A 22,335-nucleotide genomic window follows, 5' to 3' on the forward strand; every position below is an offset into this window, starting at 1 on the left:
TTCAGCAAGACAGCTTGGAAGAGAGTAATGGGAAAAAAGAGAAAATCTCAAGAAAAAGACGTAACTATTTGAAAACCTTAAGGCCAAAGCCATAACGTTGTTTCAAAGAAGTTGGATGACCCATGGTGTTGAAGCCCACTGACTAAGTAACTAACTCTTCAATAAGGCCTTACTTACTTTTCCTGGATAGGCACAGTTCAAAATGGTCTGTCATTTGGCAAGGTCAGCAATGGTGTAACCAACCATTGCTATTTAAAAGCAATTGTGTCTATGCAGTTTAGTAAGTGATTAAAATGTATTTGTATATATAATGAGGAGCATGGCCTCAAGGATATTCCAGAGTGTTTTACACTTCAAAGTTAAAATCTTGGATAATGAAGTCTAGGGTTTATGACCCCTCTCTGACATTCCCCACAGGCTCCCTTGAATTCTGAAGTAAAGTCAAATTCAAATCTGAATGCCTCCATTATTAGGAGTTTTCTGAAATGCAGATAGTTGAGTTTACCCTCAAGGTCATGTCTAGAATATTCCACACTTCTGGGCCTTAAACTCCTAGGGTTCTGTCTCCCTGTTTTAACCTCTTTAAGGTTTGTTGAGTAATCCTATGTACTGTAGCTGAACGGAGATTCTTGTTTGAGATGAAGTGGTAGGCAAGCTGCTTTCGCAGGCCCAACTGCCTTTGTTTCTTTTTTACAGCAAGACTTGTGTAATGAAGAACAACAATAACAAGGTGATGGATGGAATGCTTGAATTAATCTCAACCACTGGCACTTGCTTGGGCCGCACTCCAGTTCATTGTTGTTTGCCCACTGTGCCACGTCAGTTTAGACCCAGTAATATGCAAATCAGTCTTGACCCTACTTGATAGGAATTGTCCAGCTCAAACTGCCAGGCCTTGTCCTCCCTGAACTGGATCAGAAGTAACCCAAGACCGGTTTCGCCCTGGCGGGCTCTTCAGTCAGGTGTGGTTTGGTTTCAGTGGCACAGTGAGCATGGGACCCATGTTTTGGCATATCCATCATACTTAAGGCGGCAACTGCAACAACAAGGTGATGGATGGAATGGCAATTGTGTGGAATTTAATAAAAATATCTACGGGAACGGCTGCTTCATAAATCTGCTTGTCCTGTAAAATACACTTGTTCCTTTGGTGCCACGTAGCGCAGCGACACATTATAGCAGCGATCTCATTATAAAAGAGTTCTGATAATGGCCTCTCTGATTAGGACAGGGATAATACTAGTAGGGTCTGAATACTAGCAATTACCTTATTTAGCCACCTTTCAGCTAATCTACATACTGGGACTGGAGGTAGCAGTAAGCAATAGTTCCAGTGTTGGAATGCCCTTTTGAGCCTGTGCTAAACTACCAACTGACATGTTTTAGGGGTGGTTTTCACCAGCTCTTCTCTAATCTTTTCCCACTGAGAAAGGTTGACAAGGGCAGAACGAAACTTTTTTCTAGAGTTGGGAAAAAAGGGGAGATGAACTTGCTTATGCGATAATCTGTTGAGAGTTTACAAATCTACACATTCTAAAATATAGTTCACAAATATGATTTCCAGACCTACTTCTGTAATTTCTTGGGAATTCATGAAAGCCGTAATTCTGCAATAATGCAAGGACGTATACCATGGGCATACTTTTGTGACTTTCTTTAAGAACTGGGCCCTAATTAGGTCTGGCATTAACTAAGACCTTTTGTTTTTATTAAAATTCTATCTCTGTCTCCATCTATTGGCTGGTTTCACTGTGAGTGATGGCATTCTGCTCTTTCACAAGGAGCATATCGGCACACAAAGTAGTGCTAGAAACTACTGTGCAAATGTGTGCTTTTTGAAACCAAAACTTACTTTGTTTTTACCAATACTAGTTAGAATAGTGAGGGCCAAGCATCTCTCACAACAAAAGTTTAGCGAAAACTGTGTTAATACAACGCACACATTGACAAAACCAGAAGACTGACCATCAATGTCAGACCCATTGGCTTTGCAAATGCTAGCTTATCTTCACGTTTTCCATAATCTTACCGAAACTGGTAACACTAGTTTGCCATTATGAATTTTTTTGGGGGGGGGGGGGGAAATATTATCATACAGCAACACATTTTAATAAATGATGCTTCAAAGAAATGGTACCTAAAATTTCACAGTAGTTTAGCAAATGTTTTTCTCTTAGTCGCATTTAAAAAAAAAATATTTTAAAACATTTTAGTTTGAATGCAAAGAATCATCAATCTTGCTTTCAAGCTTCTGCAAATATTTGCAACTAATCAGAGGACATTCTGGGAGCATTCTACATAGCCTCATATTGTTAAACTGTCAAATGTGTGCACAAATTGTTATACTGGAACCACTGTCAGTAAAACATTTTCTTAGAATGCTCACCCTAATAATAAAGGCTTTGCATTAATGAACCATAAATACAAGTTCAAACAGCATTAACATATGGACACAAATATTACCTTAACTGCAGACAACTGCAAACAATGCTCTACCCTGATCATTAATGTGTTACTGTAAACTAGCAGCCAAAGAGTTTGTGCTGCAGGGGGCTGGACCTACTTGTCCTTAGGAAAAAATAAACATAAAAACCGTGTTACCCTGGAATCCAAACAATATGTCCTGGGCATCCGGGTATAGCAATTCCACATCCCTGGCTTGAATTATTCTCAGCCACTGGCGACCGCTCGAGTCGCACTCCAGTTCATCATTTTCCACCCACCATGCCATCTCAGTTTGGACCGAGCCAAAGCAAATCAGTTTTAACACTGTCCAATAGGAACCATCCAGTAAATGGGAAGATTGAGGTGAACATTCTCTTGAATCTTTGTTCTTTTAGCACTGAAATATATTTCATGGGTTGCACTTCCGGATTTGTCAGTTCTCTGAAAATAAGAAGGAATTCTTCACATGTGTTAGGAGTCTCATCTATGGGTCTCATAAAATATGCTTTGGTGCTCTCATTTTTGCTCTTTATGCATCTTGAGACTTATCTTGTCCATAGTAGTTAAGGTCTTACACCATTTTTGTTCAAGTAGTTAGAACTTTGAAGTTCAACTAATTCTTTGTTCTACTTTTTGTTGATTAAATTACTCCCAAATTTTGTTTTTGCTGGTCTGAGAAGAGGCCAATTTGATGAAGTTTTTTGTGTTTCTCATTTGGGTTTGGCTTCCTTTCAACTTACTTCGGAGGTGAGATTGGTATGTCATGTTTCTAAGCCAAAAGAATACTATGGAGTAGTCAGACCAGCTTGAAGGCTGTACTATTAATTAAGCTGTTTCAATAGTGTCTGCCTCAGAAACCAGTGCTACTTGAAAAGAAACAATCTTCTTGGCTACATTTAAGAGGTTCAACCAGCCAGCAGTTTTTGAGTGGCGAGTTCAAGCCGGACTAGAAAAAACATTACTATTTGGCCTCATGGAGCTCTGTTCGGCCACAGCTTCAACCACGGTCTGCTGAAGGTGTTCAATCTGCTGAAATAGTCTATGTCTCTAGGTAAAAGGTTTGACCAGTATAGCCCACCAACTTTTACCTGACCATGTTCCATCATCGGTCGGCTGTGAAGGATGCTGAAGTCCCAAGTACCTAGGTGCTAAGGTCCTGAATATCCACAATCTTTGACAGGGATTACCAACAATTTATATCAGACAATGCTCCACCATCGTTTGGCACAGGCATATGCAGTAGACTGCAGAAGCAGGGGCACTCGGTGCATAGCTTTGCCTATTACTTAATCCTACGTTCAAAGCATAAACAAATGGCAAAAAGAGACTCTTTGTGATGTGGCACTGGGTGTTGAGTTTGGCAAACAGGCTAGCCCTGATCCAGGGCTTCTTCTGCACAGGAAAAATATTCTTACACTGCACTGAGGTGGGAGAGTCAAGTGGCAAAAGGCCAAGCCAAAGGCTTTTTCCTGCACCAGGAGCCTCCTGTACAGGGATGTAGGCCATACATAGGTGCCTGTAAGTGCAGGAGACTGCACCCAGAGTCTGTGAATACTCCCAAGAAGAGACAAATGACAGAGGACTTCAAAGCTAACATTACATATCACATCACTATAAACATCAATGAAGCAACAAATGATTGCTTTGTTGTACATCTACTGGCTGGCTGAATAAACAAAGCCTTACAATATAAATCATTTGCAAAGAACATACAGATTTTGAAAGGCCAAAGGCCATGCTTATGTCCCAAGTTTACCCTGCATGCCCGTCTACTGTGATCAACAGGTTCTGAGGAAAGTGAGTTCCATTCCAATGCCATGCTCTATGCCACATTTTATTAGCCATAACCAGCTGGGCTCTGGAGAAAGAGATGCTTGTACTCAGCCAAAGGTGAGCAACCATTACCTTTCCCTAATGTCTGCTCTTGCCCTTCCTCATGTTACATCTGAAGACATAAACCAGCGAGTTCACATCAGAAGTGATCTCACTGAAGCAACAAAATATCTGCTGACTAAAGTATGGATATAGAAACAAGATTGCACAAGGGCAAAGATATCTAGATTTTGAAAGACTCTGCCCAGTGGCGATGTCTGCAGCACACTAAGCTGGGAACCTGCTAGGCATGGAGCAACTACTAGCCCAGATTTGCATCCACGTATACAGCAGTATGTTTGCATATGTTTCCACTCTACAGGTATATTGATCAATTAAGTAGAACCTCGCACAAGATATTGAGAAGTTGAGTTTTAGATTAGTCCAAATATCCCAACTCCTTTGGAACCTTGTGGATATATAAATCAAAAACAAAAACATCAAATAATTGTGTCCTCTGTTTGGACTTTAAGGGCGGCAAGCAAGTCTACCTTATAAGACCTGCTCAAAGTGTATGTGAGGAGAAAGGAGCAGCGCCAGCTGGTGAAGGTGACGGATCTGGAGACCCAGATCCTTGCTTTGGAGTGTCAGACTGGAGGTCTTGATCTGGAAGAAGTCAAGGGCCAATTGTTGCTGGCACGGTCTGAACTGCGCCAGATATCTCTGGAGGAGGTGAAGCAGTGCTGGAGGCCATCAACCTAGCAGGTGTATGAATCCAGGGATAGATCCGGCAAACTGCTGTACTGTGTGGCATCTCGTGATGTTTCCAATAGGACAGTGCCGGCCATTAGAGACTTGTTTGGGGCTCTCTGCGAGGAGCTACCTGCAATAGCGCAGGCCAACGCGACATTCTATCAAGGCCTTTACACGGCACTTCCAGCCCCAACACATGAGGTCGAGGTCCCCCTCCTCCGGGATATCCTACTGCCCCCTATTCCTAACTGGATAAGACTCTGACGGCAGAGGAAGTAGGGCTGGCTATAGCTGCCATTTGATCTGGGAAGACCTCCGGCCCGAAGGGTTTCCCATTGAATTCTTTAAACGGTAATGCACCCATTTGATACCACACCTGTTAGCCCTTTACACTGAAGCATTGAATGCTGCTCCTTTCACCTAGATCTTGAAAATGCCACTGTTGAAGCCATTCCCAATGCGGACCAGCCCATGGAACGCTGTTCCTCCTACCAGTCGATCTCCCTCATTAACATGCACATTAACATCTTTGAGAAAATATTAGGGACTAGGTTGAGCTGGAGACTGTCTTACCTGATCCGTCCAGACTAGTGTGGGTTTATGCCGGGCAGAAGCACCCGGCACTGCCTCTGGAGTGTGCAACTGGCCCTCTCACAATCCGATTGCCGGAGTTACCCTCTGGCCACCTACTTGTTGATTTCCAAAAAGTATTTGACACGGTTTCATGGCTATTTTTGACAGCCCTACCCCAATGGGCTGGCTTCGGACCCTCCTTCTGCAGACTTGTGGGTCTCCTCTACAACACCCTTACCGCCCCATGTCAGAGTCAACGGTGTACTTTCTCAACCCTTTCCGATCTGCAGCGGCACTCGTCAGGGTTGTCCTCTGTCCCCACTTTTGTTTGCTCTTGCAATGAGCCTGATACAGTGCGATGCTCGGGTTCAGGGATGGCAGTGGGAAGGTGGCGTTGAAGACCGTATTGCTCTTTATGCAGATCATGGCCTGCTCTTCCTAAGCGACCCAAAGTCCTCAGGCCCTACATGCTTGAAATCCTCGGTCTTTATGGGGAAGCCTCCAGCTTGCGAATTAACATATGCAAATCACTTTTGGTGGTAGTGGCTGGAGATGCCGCTGGGCAGTACTGGTGACCTGAGGTACCGGTACGACGTAACTCCTATAAATATATTTGTTATTCATGTCTCCTGCCTCCCGGATCTGGCCTGATCCACAAATTTTCGTCCCCTTGCACAGGCCTTAAATAGGGACTTGCGCATGCTGGCCGCCTGCTGTTAAATCCAAAGGGACACATTGCTGTTTTCAAAATTATGCATCTCCTCCGATATCTCTATATTCTGACGAACTTCCCCCATCCAATTTCTCAGACATGGTCTTGATCCCTGACTTTGAATAGGACTGCCTTTTTTTGTGTGGGGAGGAGGAGGAGGAGGGAAGATTAAGGGGGGCTGGACAGCGTGTAGCCTTTGCGCAAAAGTCCCAGTTCGATGGTGGCCTTGGCATGACCGATCTTTATGGCTATTACCTCGCTGCATATCTGGTCACGATCAACAAGTGGTTTACAGGGGGGTGTGATGATTCGACATACCAGCTTGAGTTGCACCTCAGGGGTCTCGATGGTCTTCTTTGACTGCTTTATGGCAGCGCATACCTCCCTCTACTTCCTCCTGTGCCTGGGTGACAAAGCTTTGCTGGAGAGCCACTTTGCGCTATATCTGCTGGAATCACCGCCTTTCAGATATGACACATCTGTGGCAGGGAACCTGGCTCAGGCAGGTGTCTGGTCTTTTGGGGTTTGCCAGATGGGACCGAATAGGAATCGCATACTTAGAAGACGTTCACAGAGGGGACGCGCTGATGCCCTTTCAGGAAATGCGAGATCAAAACGGTCTCTCCCACACACAATTCTTTCAGTATCTGCAACTGCCCAATGCTTTATTGGTTCACCTCCCAGTAAATGCTCAGATCCCTGAATACAGTTCCCTTGAAGCCAAGCTAATGATGGGAAGATTGGGTAAAGGAGCTATATCAACGATCTATTGCTTCCTGTTGATCAACGAGCCAGATCACTTCCTCTTTCTAAAGCAAAGGTGGGTGGGCGGGTAGGTGAGATTGATGATGACTGGAGGGAGGCATGCTTGGCCAAAAGAGAATTGGTGACTTCCTTGAGGTTTCGGATGATCCAAATTAATTATCTCCACGTTACATCTCTGACCCCACCGTGCAGTGGATGGGTTGCGTGACATAGGCCTCATGCGCAAGATGTTCTTTAACGTGGCCTGGTCCTGTCTGGCCTCATCATCATTCTGGAACGGGGATGGGCACAAAATCTCTGAGGTGCTGGTCGCCACCTAGACTGGAGTCCTTGGGTGGCCCTGCTGGGTCTCCTGCAGGAAGTTGGGTGGCCAAGAGCCGAAAGGATCTTCATAAGCGTAGCCTCCTTAGTGGCAAAAAGGACATCACCCGTACTTGGAAATGGCCAGAGCCCCATTCTCTTGTGGTCTGGAAAAAGCGAGTCAACTATTGTGCACACCAAGAAAAAACTATTTAAGAGGCAAAAGACTACCCAAAAAACATGGTAAGATATGGGGTGGATGGTGGCCATACCATAGATTACCGCGGGATGTGGATGTTGATATTCATGACTGATTGTTCAATGGTTTATTCGGACACAAATGGGATGATGATATTTTCTTATTGGTGGATGATTCTTTGTGATATCAAACCCAATCAAATTTGGTTATTAGAAAAAAAGAATATAAAATAATAGCATATAAAAAACAACAGGAGAGAGAGGGATAGTCACTCTTGTTCCCCCTAGAGAATATACTCAAAAACAACAGAAGAGTAACTATTATATCTAACAAATGGGACAGCACAAGGAAAGACTTATTTCTTTAAAAGAACCCGCACTCACCAACCTGGTTGGTGACATGCTTCATCATTGGGTTCCCGCCAGAGAGGCCGAATGCCTGCCTGGTGTGCTACAACGCCTGAGTTACAGCGGAGCGGGTTCTTTTTGTGCAAGGAGGTGAGTGTGGTGAGTATTGTGGCAGATTTTAACCAGAACTAATTTTAATGGTGGAAAACCGGCGACCGCTAAAAAAGGGTGACGGACGTTAACTGGCTGGTTAGGTTGACCAGGACCGTCCGATTTTATAAAATGAGTGAAAGAAAATGGTCAACATGTTTCAGCTTATCTATGCATATTCGCTAAGCATTCATCAGGACCGAGAAAGTCCCATGGCGGTATGCGCTCGCTAAGGCGCACCCTAACCAATGGAACTGTGTGAACGGTAAAACTCACAGTTCTACCTGTTGTGCCTCCTGGGATTTCCTAGGCCACTAGACTCTGTAAGATAAATAAACATGACACACATAGAATATGTACAATACAATCAGTGGTCAATTCTTTCAGTTCTATACAAAGGGTATTGGTACATTTGAGCAAACCCGTGCTGAGTAAGGAAAGCGTTTATAAATTGTGACAACACTGGTATCCTTATCTATGGCATCCGTGTCTAATCAATACAGCCACTCCGTAAATAAACATCATCCTTTTTTAACGGAGGGGTCCAAACTACAGAAGAACATACTGTAGTATATTCTGCCTTTTTGATGAAGGCGATTACGCGCATACTTTACGTGTATATAGAGTGTGTAATATAATCATTACTATTAGTGCTCAGTAAATCGTGCTCCTCAAAACCATCACAAGCATAAAAAGCGCTATGCTGGCGGGTAAAAGCGCATGGGCATATGTATGTAAATGATAAAGGACGCGACTAGCATGGAAAACATGGCAGCTTACATAGAAATAGGGCTCGTTATTCGTCATGGTCCGGGAGGGGGGATCGGTATGCTGATAGGATCTAAGACAAAAGGAGCAAAAACTTAAGTATTGATAAATGGAACATGAGTACAAAGGGAATCCGTCCTGGACCCCCAGTAAACTTACTTCTATGCTCACATACTCCCGCAAGGCACCTAACGCTATACTCCTCGGCCCCGAATTTTGCCGCGTAGCGGCCGTGACGAATAGAAATGCTTACTTGGCGCTCACGTGACACCGGTGGAGCGCGTATGACGCGTTACGTCCGGGTTACGATGTGGTAACAACTAGACTGCGCGGAAGTGAAGGTAATTGGCTAAACTTTATTAGTCAATCTCAAGAACAGAATTTGCAAAACCCAATTAAGTTCAGTGAGAGCAAATATTAGATAGTTAGTCTCGGTAAACAAATTTTGAAAAAATCAAATTCAGTATAATGCGATGTTATTTTTGAACTCTGTTTCATCTGGAACAGAATTAAGCGTCAAACAAACGTGTTCGTGACGGAGACAGCTCTATTGTTAATGTACTTATCATGGTATAGCGCAGGCACTACCAACAGATAAATTAACGATCATTTTGCCTGCGGAAGTTTGAAATATGGCTAAAACGCCAATTCTGGTTTGAATTGCAAATAAACCAATACAGCTTTGGCGAGGGGATTGTTGGTGCAATACATTCCAAAAGATCTTGATCCCTATTTAAAAGAATGTACTAGAGTTATGGATAGCGCTGTTCAGAAAGGAAATTGTCGTTAAGTCTTTAGCGTTTAAGAACTGTGCCCCATGGGATATTGTCATTGAGTCCTATGCGATGTGTGGACAAACGATAAATCCACCGCTGTTCTTTTTCAAAGAGCGTCTGGTGGTTGTTTGAACCTACATAAGGCTGTTCGATAATAGTCCAACTCAGATCGTCCGTAGTATGATTGAACAGTAGGAAATGTTCTGTGAATTTTGTGGTGCTCTTGCTACAGCGAATGTTGCTCCGATGTTCACAAATCCGTTGTTTTATTTTCCGTGCGGTCATTCTCACATACCTGAGGCCACAAGGGCATGTGATCAGGTACATCACGTTGGTGGAGTTACAGTTCGTGTGGGACCTTTGCACCCATTGTTTGACGGGTTGCAGTGATAGTTGTTTCGTAGTGGAAGTTAAGTGACAAACACTGCACGACCCACAGGGGAAGTGTCCCGTTACTGGGGGAAGGCCCCATGCACTATGGATCGTCCTGTCAGCATTCTTGTCCGATTTTCTAGGGCGTGTGTGCACGAGTGTGTCCTTAATGCTCCTTGCTCTTTTATAGGAGAACAAAGGCTTCTCTCAAATGTGGTTGTTGCTCTCCAGGATTTTCCAATGTTTGCTGATAGATTTACGAACAGCATTGGAAGCTGCGTTGTACGTAGTCACACACGTCAGAGGTGGAGTCTCTGTAGTTTTTGCCGGGTTTTCTTCTAGAAGTGCTTCCCTATTTTGATTCCTAGCCCTCTTACAGCTTTTTTTGAGAATCTTATCCAAGTAGCCTCGATTCTCAACTTGACTGTAAGGTCTTCAGCTTGTATTTTGAAGTCCATGACCTCACTGCAGTTGCGTCCCAGCCGTAGGTATTGGCCAAAGGGGAGATTCTCCCGCAATGGGCGAGGGTGGTAGGTGGAGAAGTGGAGAAGGTTGTTCTTGGCCGAAGGTTTATGATGCGTCCTGGTCCGGAATTGGTTACCAACCAGTTGAAGAATCTGTTCTTGAGATTGACTAAAAGTTTATTCCATTACCTTCACTTCCGCGCAGTCTAGTTGTTACCACATCGTAACCCGGACGTGTATGTTTTTGAGGAGCACGATTTACTGAGCACTAATAGTAATGATTATATTGCACACTCTATATACACGTAAATTATGCGCGTAATCGCCTTCATCATAAAAGCAGACTATACTACAGTATGTTCTTCTGTAGTTTGGACCCCTCCGTTAAAAAAGGATGATGTTTATTTACGGAGTGGCTGTATTGATTGGACACGGATGCCATAGATAAGGATACCAGTGTTGTCACAATTTATAAATGCTTTCCTTACTCAGCACGGGTTTGCTCAAATGTACCAATACCCTTTGGATAGAACTGAAAGAATTGACCACTGATTGTATTGTACACATTCTATGTGGGTCATGTTTATTTATCTTACAGAGTCTAGTGGCCTAGGAAATCCCAGGAGGCACAACAGGTAGAACTGTGAGTTTTACCGTTCACACAGTTCCATTGGTTAGGGTGCGCCTTAGCGAGCGCATACCGCCATGGGACTTTCTCGGTCCTGATGAATGCTTAGCGAATATGCATAGATAAGCTGAAACATGTTGACCATTTTCTATCACTCATTTTATAAAATCAGACGGTCCTGGTCAACCTAACCAGCCAGTTAACGTCTGTCACCCTTTTTTAACGGTCGCCGGTTTTCCACCATTAAAATTAGTTCTGGTTAAAACCTGCCACCTTTTAAATTCACAATACTCACCACACTCACATCCTCGCACAAAAAGAACCCGCTCTGCTGTAACTCAGGCGTTGTAGCACACCAGGGAGGCATTCGGCCTCTCTGGTGGGAACCCAATGATGAAGCATGTCACCAACCAGGTTGGCGAGTGAGGGTTCTTTTAAAGAAATAAGTCTTTCCTTGTGCTGTCCCATTTTTTAGATACAATAGTTATTTTTTATATTGTTGTTTTTGAGTATCAAATAATAGCTTCATAAATGATTTGCACAATTTCTTGACTGCTGCAAGTTCAAACAAGAAGTTCTGACCAGCAGGCAGAAGTCAGAAGGGCTCTTTGAGGTCCTTTGGTAATTAGTTCAAATCCAATTTGATGTGGTCCCAGGTGCTCTTGGCATTATACAGCTGTAACGGTATCAGGAACATCAAAACTTCTTTTATGCCTTCCAGCAGATGCTAATAAAACAACTACATGGAAGAAACATTTGTAATGCTTCAAACAAAACAAACAGAAATCACTGGCCTTATGTTTGCAACAATAAGAACACCATACTTCACAACTTTGTGTGACTAAAGAGAGATAAGGGCTTTCAGGTTTCTAGGTAACTGTTTAGCATAAGGGCGGCATCAAAAGACATTAGATCAGACAACATTTGGCCACCAATCCAGATACAATCCTGGACAATGGTAGAAACTTAGGGAGCTGTGAATGCTGTAGCCTTCTAAATTATTCAACAGCACATATCATGGTCTTCTTCACTACGGTCAATCCAGAATTTCTTGCACCATAGGAATAGCTTTTTGAGCAGTAAACGCGCAATAATGGAATAGGACTAAGGCACAGAGGTGGAGGATTTAATATAGACTGTCCATTGCTCAATCACACTCTGTATGGCAGTGTTGGTACCCAGTGGGTTTAGCACCTACTAGATACCAGCCTATGGTCACTTGCCTCTACAAATGGCCCTGGTTTACCAAGTCCCATATGTTATATGTTATGTTATATGGGTTTATAAAGCACACTGTTACCCGAAGGGGTCCTGGCGCTGCACACCGTTTACCTGGAAAGCCCTCCACCCTGGAGTCTTATCGAATACTAAGCTGAGAAGAACCAAGTCGTCAGACTTCTTCTAAAAGTTAGGAGTTCCGTGGCAGACCTTAGATAAAACGGAAGTTTGTTCCAGGCGTTAGTGGCTCTGAGCACAAAGCTCTTTCCGCCCCAGTTGGCCTTTTTCGCCCTGGGAACGGCTGCCCACTTTGCTTCAATTGAGCGTAGTGCTCTCCCAGGGACGTCCCATTGGATACGTTCTCTTAGGTCTTCCGGACAGGATCCCCTCAGGGACTTGAATACCGTGCAGAGAGCCTTGAATTGGGCTCGTTGTTTGATTGGGAGCCAGTGAAGGTCTCGTAGACCTTTCCTGATTGACACAAACCTAGGAGTGCCCGTGAGCAACCTGGCTGCGGCAATCTGAACCATCTGGCCACCAGGCCGGCGACCAGAGGTTGGGATTGTTCCCGAAAAAGATCACCTCCGTTTTGCCTGCGTTCAGCTTCAGGCAGTTAGCGGACATCCGGCCAGTAATGCCAGTCATCTAATCATGGCAGCTAGTGGCCTTTTCCGCTTCTTTGCCTCTCTGTAGAGATAGCACCATCTGCGTATCATCTGCGTCGGAGGTCAGAAGTAGGCCGAAAGATCGTATAAGGGCAGCCAACGGTTTCACATAAATATTGAAAAGAGTCGGGCTGAGGGGGGAGCCTGTGGGACTCCACAGGGAAGAGTAAATGGTTCGGATCTGTCCCCTCCTAGATCTACTGTTTGTATTCTATCGGCCAAAAATGATTTCAATAGGTTCAAGGCCGAGCCCTGGACCCAGGCCTTCGACAAACGACCCAACAACACCTCGTGGTGGACCGTATCGAAGGCCGCTGACAAGTACAGCATAAGAATGGCTGAACCTCCCTGGTCCACAGCCTCAAGGACCTCTTCCATTGCTTTTATCAATGCTGACTCCGTGCTGTGCCCAGCACGGAACCCATATTGTGAGCAGTCCAATATGTTGTTTTTCTCCAGGAACAGGCTTAATTGCATGTTCATGGCCTTCTCCATGATCTTGGCCGGTAAGGGGAGGCAGGAGATGGGCCTGTAGTTGTTAGGATCATTTGGCTCTAAATTGGGTTTTTTTAAGGAGAGGTAAAATTGAACTTGTTTTCCAAGATAAAGGGTAATAGCCTGTCCCCATTATCAGGTTGAGTAAAGGGGTGAGGGTGTTAGTGATGACTTCTAAAGACATTTTCAATATTGCGGCCCGACATGGGTCCTTAGGGGTGCCAGATCTACTTCCCATCAGCAGGTTGGTAACCTCCTTGTTGACCAATGGGGTATTAAATGTGGGGGTGTTATCGGTTACCATAATCCCAGGACCTCTATCATTGGCCACTCCCAGCTGGTTGTTAATCTTAGATCTTAGATAAAATCTTAGATAAAAGTAACATATTGGTACATTGTTCCTAAGATCTTAGTTTTGCAGTTTTTAAGCACCTGTTATTCACACAAGATATCGGCAGCACAAAAAGAGCAAAACCTCACAGCCCTGTTCATCAACATCGATACACTGATTCACAATGCAATGCCAGCAATGATAATATCTGCAATTTCTGAAATCTTACTCTCTCCTTCATACAGTCAGGCTCTGTAACCCCAGATCAATCACTCTCTCTGAGGCATCAGCTATTGCCCGCCCAGCCTCTCTTATCATTTATTTTCCCTCAGATGCCAGTGATGTATGATCATATGTAACTTGTGAAAGGTCACACTTGCTTTGCTGAAATCTATGAACTTCAGCACTCTTGTCGGCTCTTTGTGCATCCCTGTGCCAGGCAGTAGTGCGTCCCTGAACAAGTTCACCACAATACCTTGACAGAAGTGTTAGAAAGGACTGCTAGAATTAATGTGCGGTGTACATACATGCACACCAGCATAATTCGTTATTATAGCTTGAATGCTCTATGTAATCAGTGCATCCAAGCATCTGCTTAGCGCAATCTCAAAAACCTGTATCACATTTCCTCTTTTAATCTTGATTAGTCACTGCACTTAAAAGCTGTTCCCAATGCTAATGGCCGCTGGAACCATGTTTCAGGGAAAGATCAAAGTAAGTGCCAGGGTTGTCTGAATTAGACATCAAGAAAGGCAGATTATGCAGCATAACGCGGCATATTCTCTGACAGTATTACTTATTTGTTGTCCTTTTCACACAGCTTCACACTGTCAAGACAAAGGCTTCAGCTCATTAGTTCCACGTTAACACCCAAATACAGCATTAAGCAATGGAAAGGGGACTAGCCAACCTTTATAAAGGGCCTTCCACTGCACGGCAATACTTGGTGCTGCATTTTTAGTAACTTTTGATCCTCTCAAACAATAAGCAAATTTTGTTAAAATCGGCATAATATACAGCAGATGATGGATTATGTTGCAAATGCTACTGCAAAATCGCGTATTACAGTGGCTCTGTCTATGCTTTATTCATGCACTCATGAAGTAAAGGGCCACCTAATGTGATAAACCTTCAGAATCCATTAAATAAGAATGTTGTGACTTTATACAAAACTATAAGTCGTTTTCCGTCACATCCGGATTTTAGGCACATGATTTTAAGGCTGAAAAATACATTTGCTGCTTAAATATTTAATAATTGAGGTTTACAGAAACCTGACCTGAACTGATCATTGCACAGAGCTCCATTTATTACTAAGCTTATAGGTCTGGCCTTGAAAATCTGGTGCAATGACTACATTTTTTTGTTATGTTTCCTGAAAGCATATGCCATAACAAGGTTAAAAGTAAACTCGCTACCACCTGAACATGGTGGCTGTGCACTTGCTATAAAAATGTGAAGTACAAAAAAGAAGAGATAACTCTTGCATATAACTTTATTTAAACAGTAAGGGTTATTCCTAGTACACAGAGGTGCTTAGAACAGGTATAGATATCCCTATTCATTTTAAAACAATCAAAGGAAACCATGATTTTCACTGATGCAAAGTAAATCAATATTCCCTTTAAATTACTACAACTGAAAGATGTAATTTACTCACTCAAGGATGACACAGAAATGAAAAATAATGGAAGGGAAAAACCATTGGCAAAGTAAAGTGTTTGCCCAGCAGCCATGGAAATGAAGTGCACTTGATTTTAGGCAGATGTTATCAGGGCACATGGGATCAGGCCAAACGCCATCACTCGCTAAGCAATAGTCAATGGCTAAAGGGGGCAAATCCATTGCCCCATGCTGTGGTGGGCGGAAGTAAAATGTGAACGACAGCTGAACAAACCAATGGATGAAGAGAGATGACCCACAGCCCCTCTTTGAATGTAATTTGTAGGTATTTACTTATTCATTCTCCCGATAACAAAAAGGAAGGCGAAATGGCAAAAGCTGCACCAATGTCAGAAAAACAAAACACTACAAAATATTTGCAACATGGATTGCTAGAATATTTAGAATTTAACAAATTAAATTAAATGATGTTGAGTAGAAGGTCTTATTAATAAGGAATTCTTAGAAAAGTATAGGATTGAAGCATTCACACTACTTTACTTGCCTCCTTTTTATTTGTGTTGGCTTGCATTCAGGTGGTTCTTCCTCTTCGTCATCCCCTCCTCTATCACTCGACAGCACTACATCTTTTTTTTCCGATATGGTATTTGAGGAATCCCGTGCACCTAAAGAAGTAGGTTTTAAATTAAGTTAAACTTCTATTATTGAGATGGTATAGACTTCATTTAATAAAGAGATGTTCACATTTAGGAGTAAGCTACTGTTAGGTAAAATGAAAAATGAAAAGTTGCTTACCTGTAATCCTAGTTCTCTTCCAGGGGAATCCTCATCAAAGTCATAAGCACTGAATAGTCCCGCCCACAGGGGGGCATCAGAGCACTTCTCAACATGAGATAGATAGATTTACTGACACACCTGCAGCGTAAAGAGAGACTAAAATGGCTAGATTACATAGAGATATCATTTTAAAAGCTACCCAATCACATAAAACTATGTCATAAATAAATAAATGACTAAAGAAAATATTTCACAAACCTTTATTTAAAGGGAAAAGGAAAGGGATTGCGAGACCCTGTTAGCCAATAGGCTGCCTTTCAAAGAATATCAGAGAAAACTGTAACAGTGCCTTTAGAATCTTACAGTATCCCCTGTATCCCCTCAAGCCTCACAGCTGACAGTTAGGTCAGGTCATTTTTACGGAGATTAGGAATCCTAGGTGAAGTATTTGTTGAGATCTGTAACAATTTCTGTCCGGTGAGGTGGAAGGGTTGCTAATGATTTTGATAAGGATTCCCCTGGAAGAGAACTATGATTGCAGGTAACCAACTTTTTCTTCTTTTCCAGAACATCTCATCAATTGTGATAAGCACTGAATAGCATATCAAGCCCCCCACAAGAAGCGGAGATGAAATGACAACAGCTTTAAAAAAGAAGAAGAAAAGACTTTGAAAAGAAACTCGCCCTCCTTGAGTATCTGCTTTAGAATCTGAATCTAGCCAATAATGCCTAGTGAATGTATGTACAGATCTCCATGTGGCGCCTCAGTATATTTCTGAAATTGGTACATTTCTTAAAAGAGCTGAAGATGTAGCCTTTCCTCTACTAGAATGTGCTTTAGGTGTCCTAGGTATGGACTTCTTGGCTAGTTGATAAGAGACTATATAAAAACTATGCACCTAGAGATAGTCTGTTTTGATGATGCCAAACCGGTTCTTGCTGGGCCATAATTAATAAAGAGGTGATCTGACCACCAAATGTCTTTGGTTTTATCTAGGCAGAACTTCAGAGGCCTTTTCACATCAAGAGAGTGTAAAGCACTTTCAGCTGGAGTAGACAGACTAGGGAAAAAAGTCAGTAATGAGATGTTTTGATTAATGTGGAAGTCAGAAACTACCTTATGAAGGAAGCTGGGATGAGTTCTAATCACAACTCTATATTTATGAAAAACTGTGTATGGCTCTTCAGACCATAATGCCTGAATTTCATTAACCTTGCACGCTGAAATGATGGCCACAAGAAATGCCACTTTCCATGATAGATGCTGCCAAGAGGCTTTAGGGACAGGCTCAAATGGGGTACCCATTTATTTAAAAAAGACAACATTAAGTTCCCATGGAGGAAAGGGCCAACCAATTGGATTGAATACTTTAGGCCCTTCAAAGAAGCCTTTGATCACTGGTATTTTAAATAAAGATAGCTGTGATGGACATTTTCCATAGGCTGTAATAGCTGCATGATGCACTTAAATAGAAGAAATTGCTAGGCCACATTTAGCTAAATGAAGAGGATACTGTATAGCCACATCTTCTTGGTACATCATTAGATTGTGCTGGTTTTGAAGGCACCATAAATAAAACCTCTTCCACATAAAGGAATATGATTTTCTAGTGGAAGGTCTTTTCGCCTCTCTTAAAATGTCCATGTAGTCTTGAGAGAGACCTAAGTGCCCTTATTGGAGACATTCAGGAGCCATGCTGTCAAGTTCAGTGATGGAAGGTTGGTATGCAGGATCTGTCCTCCAAACTTGTACAGGATATCCTGCCTGCATGGCAATCGCCTGTGTGGTCGTTTTAACAGGTATAGAAGGTCCGTGAACCACCATGGAAGAGGGCATTCTGGTGCTATCATTATCATCCTGGTCCTGGACTTGTACAGTTTGACAATCACTGTTGGGATGAGAGGAATTGGGGAAAATGAAGAGAGAAATTTCCCTGACCATTTTATTAAAAGGGTATTCCCCTTCGACCCTGGTTGGACGAATCTGGATGCATAATCTTGGCAATTTTTGGTGTTTGCGAACACGTCAATTTCTGGGTATGCCCATCCTGAAAAATGTCTTGCAAGACCTTGTCGTTTTGGATCCAGTAATGATTTTCATGGCAAAAGCTACTGAGATAGCCTGCTTGGGTATTTTAAACCCCTGGTAGATGAATGGCTGTTATGGTTAAATGCCTAGTTATTAACCGTTTCCAAATGGCTTGAGCCTCGAGAGATAAAGGGCGAGAGCGAGTCCCTCCCTGCTTGTTCAGGTAATACATAGTTGTCAAGTCAGTTTGAACAAGGAGATAGTTTGTTGCTATCAATGGAGAAAAAGGATTTTAGAGCAAGACAAACTGCTCTCAATTCCGGATTATTTATGTAAAAAGTCTTTACTCTGCAGGGAGCCCAATCCCTGGAAAGAAGCCTCTGTGATTAGTGTCTGGCTTGGTATTTCCTGATGGAATGGTACTCCTACCAGCAAGTTCTTCAGTTGAGACCACCATGGGAAAGATTGACTTGCAGCCTGCGACAGGGTCAGCTTGTGTTCCCAACGGTTAGAGAGTTGATTCCACTGGCCCTCTAGGCATTGCTGCAGAAGTCTAATGTAGTCTTACGCGAATGACAATGAAGATGCATGAGACCACTGACCCCAGTAGAGATGCAATTTGTCTTGCTGTTGGATTGCGAGCCTGTAGAGGATTGCAACACTTCCGATTGATTAATAATAGTCTCTCCTCCGAAGTATACACTTTTGTGGACTGTGTATCCAGTGATGCTCCCAGGTACTGTAGTTTTTTAACTGAACATACTGTAAACTTTCTGAAGTTGATCTGGACACCCAGATTGGTTAATTTTTTTACACAAATCTAATAACATTTCTCTGTCTCTAGTGGTGAAAAACATTTTATCAGCCAATCGTCTAGTTAAGGATAAACAAAGATCTTCTGTTACCTTAAGTACGCTGCGACAACAGCCATACATTTGGAGAATGTTTCTGAAGCTGATTTTAGACCGAGCAATAGGACTTTGTACTCATAGTGTTAAGGTCCTACTTTGAAACAAAGACATTTCCGAAGTTTTGTGGAAACTGGGATGTGAAAATAGGCATCTTGAAGATCTATCAAACACATCCAGTCTCATTGATGCAACTGTGGGTAGATCTGATGAAGAGACAGCACTGGGAATTTTTCTTTTCAAATGTATTTGTTCAGTAGTCACAGATCTAAAATGGGTCTGAACTCTTGTTTTGGTCCTTTCTTTCTTACTAGAAAAAAACAGGAATAAATCCCCAGTCCCTTTTGTTGGCATGCAACCTCCTCTACAGCTTGTTTTTGTAACAAAATGTTGACTTCTTTCTAAAATAGGTCTTGTTGCTATTGTGAGGAGGGGACCTGAATCGAAGAGAAGATTCATTCTGAAAAATATTCAAGAAATCATCTGTCTTGTTATTAAGCACCACTCTTTCAGATGATTGGTGATACTTCTCCCCCACCGGCGCGGATAACGGTTATATCATCAGTGATATCACTGACCATGTAATGTGTGATGTAATATGTGAGGTCATAAGCAGTGCATTGCGGGAACGCGAGTTATAGTCAAGTCAGCTAACTAGATCTGCGGAATTTCTATGGTTTCATACGACTGAAATGTCAACCTAACTATAATGTCCCTCTAACCTTTATTTTTTCCAGTGAATTTCCAAGGGTTTAAAAAATGTATTTTCTAACTAAACATTCCTTTCATTCTTATTTTAATTTCAGGAACTTTGAGCAATTTCATAATTTTTATATTGTAGGTGTAACAAGTTTAAATTTAATTCCTGCAAAATGAGTATTGTATATAATGAAACCTTCCTCTGTATGTACTGAAGAACAGAGGACTCTTTTTGCGCAACACCTCCATCGAACCGGACTAATTTATAATGACTAAATAGTAAGTGCTACTGAGTTCACTTGAAGCATTAAGTATCTTCTACAGTACAATAGTGTTGAGAAAACAAATGAAATATGTCCAATGACTTTCTGTGTCTGAAAGTGTGCTATTGTGATTGTTCCTCAAGCGTGTTTTATTGATAGCTGTAGAAAATGGTAATGCAGTGAAAATACACTTTATGACTTCTTATTTGCTGAAGTAACTGCTTGTTTGTATGGCACATATGTGACAGAATTCACGGGTATCAACAGCCCCAAACTAAATGTTTTGAGAAATGTGATGGAGGAGTCTTTTAGAAAGGTATCAATTTGTATTCATTTCAGTAGTTTAATAACTGTGTTTTATTTCTTAAATGTTTTTGGCTGGAGCGAAGGACACTATTGGACTGGCAGACCACTTTCATAACAGAAGAGAGGCCAGCATGCAACTCTCCTTATCATGAGTCCAAAACGGGGGAAAGGGACGCCTGTAGTCACACTTCCGTCAAGGCTACTCCCTTACTTGACCATTGGCACCCACCTAAATACTTGATTATTCTAAATAATCACGTAATCGATTGGATACGAACAGGAGTGGTATCAGAGAGTATATTCTCTTATCCTTGGTCCTGAAGAATAGCCTTGGGGTAGGGCTTGAAACATGTCGACCAGAGAGACTCAAGGACATTAACCCTTTTTAAGTCTCAATATTCCCAATTTTTTAACAATACTGGATTGAGGTCCCAATAAAGAGTATTTTTTCCTACTAGCCAGGTATTTTTTAACAGCTAATAACTACCCCCCCCCCCCCAACTCCTATCTCTCACATTTGGTTTAGCCAACACTTGCAGTGCTCCCACGTTGACATACTACATCACTCCTTATTACGGTTTGTAATATATATATATATATATATATATATATATATATATATATATATAATATGAACTCAGCCAATTGACATGGGGCGCTGCGCATGGCCCGCGGAAAAGAAAACGCATTGATCTTGATAAATGTACAATGAAGGTTATGTAACAAAATAAAAACATTGTTCTTGTGATATTTCCATTTGCAAATCTGAAAACCTTTGGGGAAACCACTGTAATACAGCTGCACTTCAGGACCTTAGAAATAAGGGATCTATTTATAAAAAATCTATAAACAGAAACAAAGTCTTGGAGAGGTGTGGTGCAGCAGCCAGGGCAGCTGATTTTGGAGCACAGGGTTCATGGTTCAATCCCCGGCTCCGGCGGTAGCTTAGCTCAGCACCATGTGACTCTGGGCAATAGCTCACTTAATTTCCACAATGGCCCGAGTGCCTGGACACCCATAAGGGTGAGTAGTTTGAGCTTTACAAATACGGATTTAAACACGGATTTGGTGGTTTCAAAGTTACAAAGGCTTTAAACACCCTTGTGAACTATGTTCAATAGAAAATAAATGTTTGAATTACCCATCTCATTAATGAAGGTGTCTAATTAACTTGCTTTGCATAGGACGTCTCTTCCATTTGCTCAAAGATCCAGAATTATAACCAATCGTTCTCCAAGAATTCACTGACTCCTTGGTATGTTTCTCTCTATTTATTAGTTACAATGTTTGAAGCCAACAACCTTCATCAACAACCTACTACCTTGCAGTGTGTGTTCCATTTGGGTTCCTCTTCTTAATTACTCATAAGACTGGTATATATATCATTACATGTTTTTAAATACAGCAGGTAAATTCAATGGTGCTGAGATTCAGCCAACTGCGTCACATTCACTTCATCACTGCAGAATAACAAAGAAAGGACTACATCAATAGTTACCACTACTGACTTTACCTCTACACTAAATGAAGGACATGACTTTATTAGCAACTCGGTGACTATTTCTATAAAAGCCATCTCCCTTATCAACTTACGAGTATGCCTGTCCTTATGGTAGGACCAACAAATAAGTAACACTAGTCCATATGTGCATTAGTCACATGTGGTACACCCTATCCCTGTGCATATGTGTGCTCTTATTGGATACATTCATTAAAAGGAAGCCGATTGGTAACCACTAGTGTGAATTGCCGGACAGATACCCGAGGGGCATTTTGGTTTAATTTCAGATTAAGGGCACGGTTTAGAGTTATGAATTACATTTAGAGGTAGGTTGGGATTCGGTTTAGGGTTATGCCTACTGTTAGCTTAATGGATAGTGTAAGGCTGTGTGTAAGAGTAAGAGTGGAGCTTGGGATAGAGGTAGGTTTAGGGTCAAAGGGTAAGGAATAGAGTTAG

At 42.2% G+C, this 22,335-nt stretch overlaps 1 protein-coding gene across 1 annotated transcript in view; it reads right to left on the minus strand.

Moving 5' to 3' along the window:
• TGS1 (trimethylguanosine synthase 1) overlaps positions 1-22,335 on the minus strand; it is a 255,651-nt gene that overhangs the window by 167,524 nt on the left and 65,792 nt on the right. Inside the window, exon 5 of the mRNA XM_085605608.1 lies at positions 15,941-16,061. Within this exon, the coding sequence (XP_085461734.1) occupies positions 15,941-16,061 (121 nt within the window). The remainder of the gene's footprint in view (positions 1-15,940; positions 16,062-22,335) is intronic.

The sequence above is a fragment of the Triturus cristatus genome, chromosome 5_1 (genome assembly GCF_964204655.1).
Source record: "Triturus cristatus chromosome 5_1, aTriCri1.1, whole genome shotgun sequence".
Taxonomy (NCBI): Eukaryota; Metazoa; Chordata; class Amphibia; order Caudata; family Salamandridae; genus Triturus; species Triturus cristatus.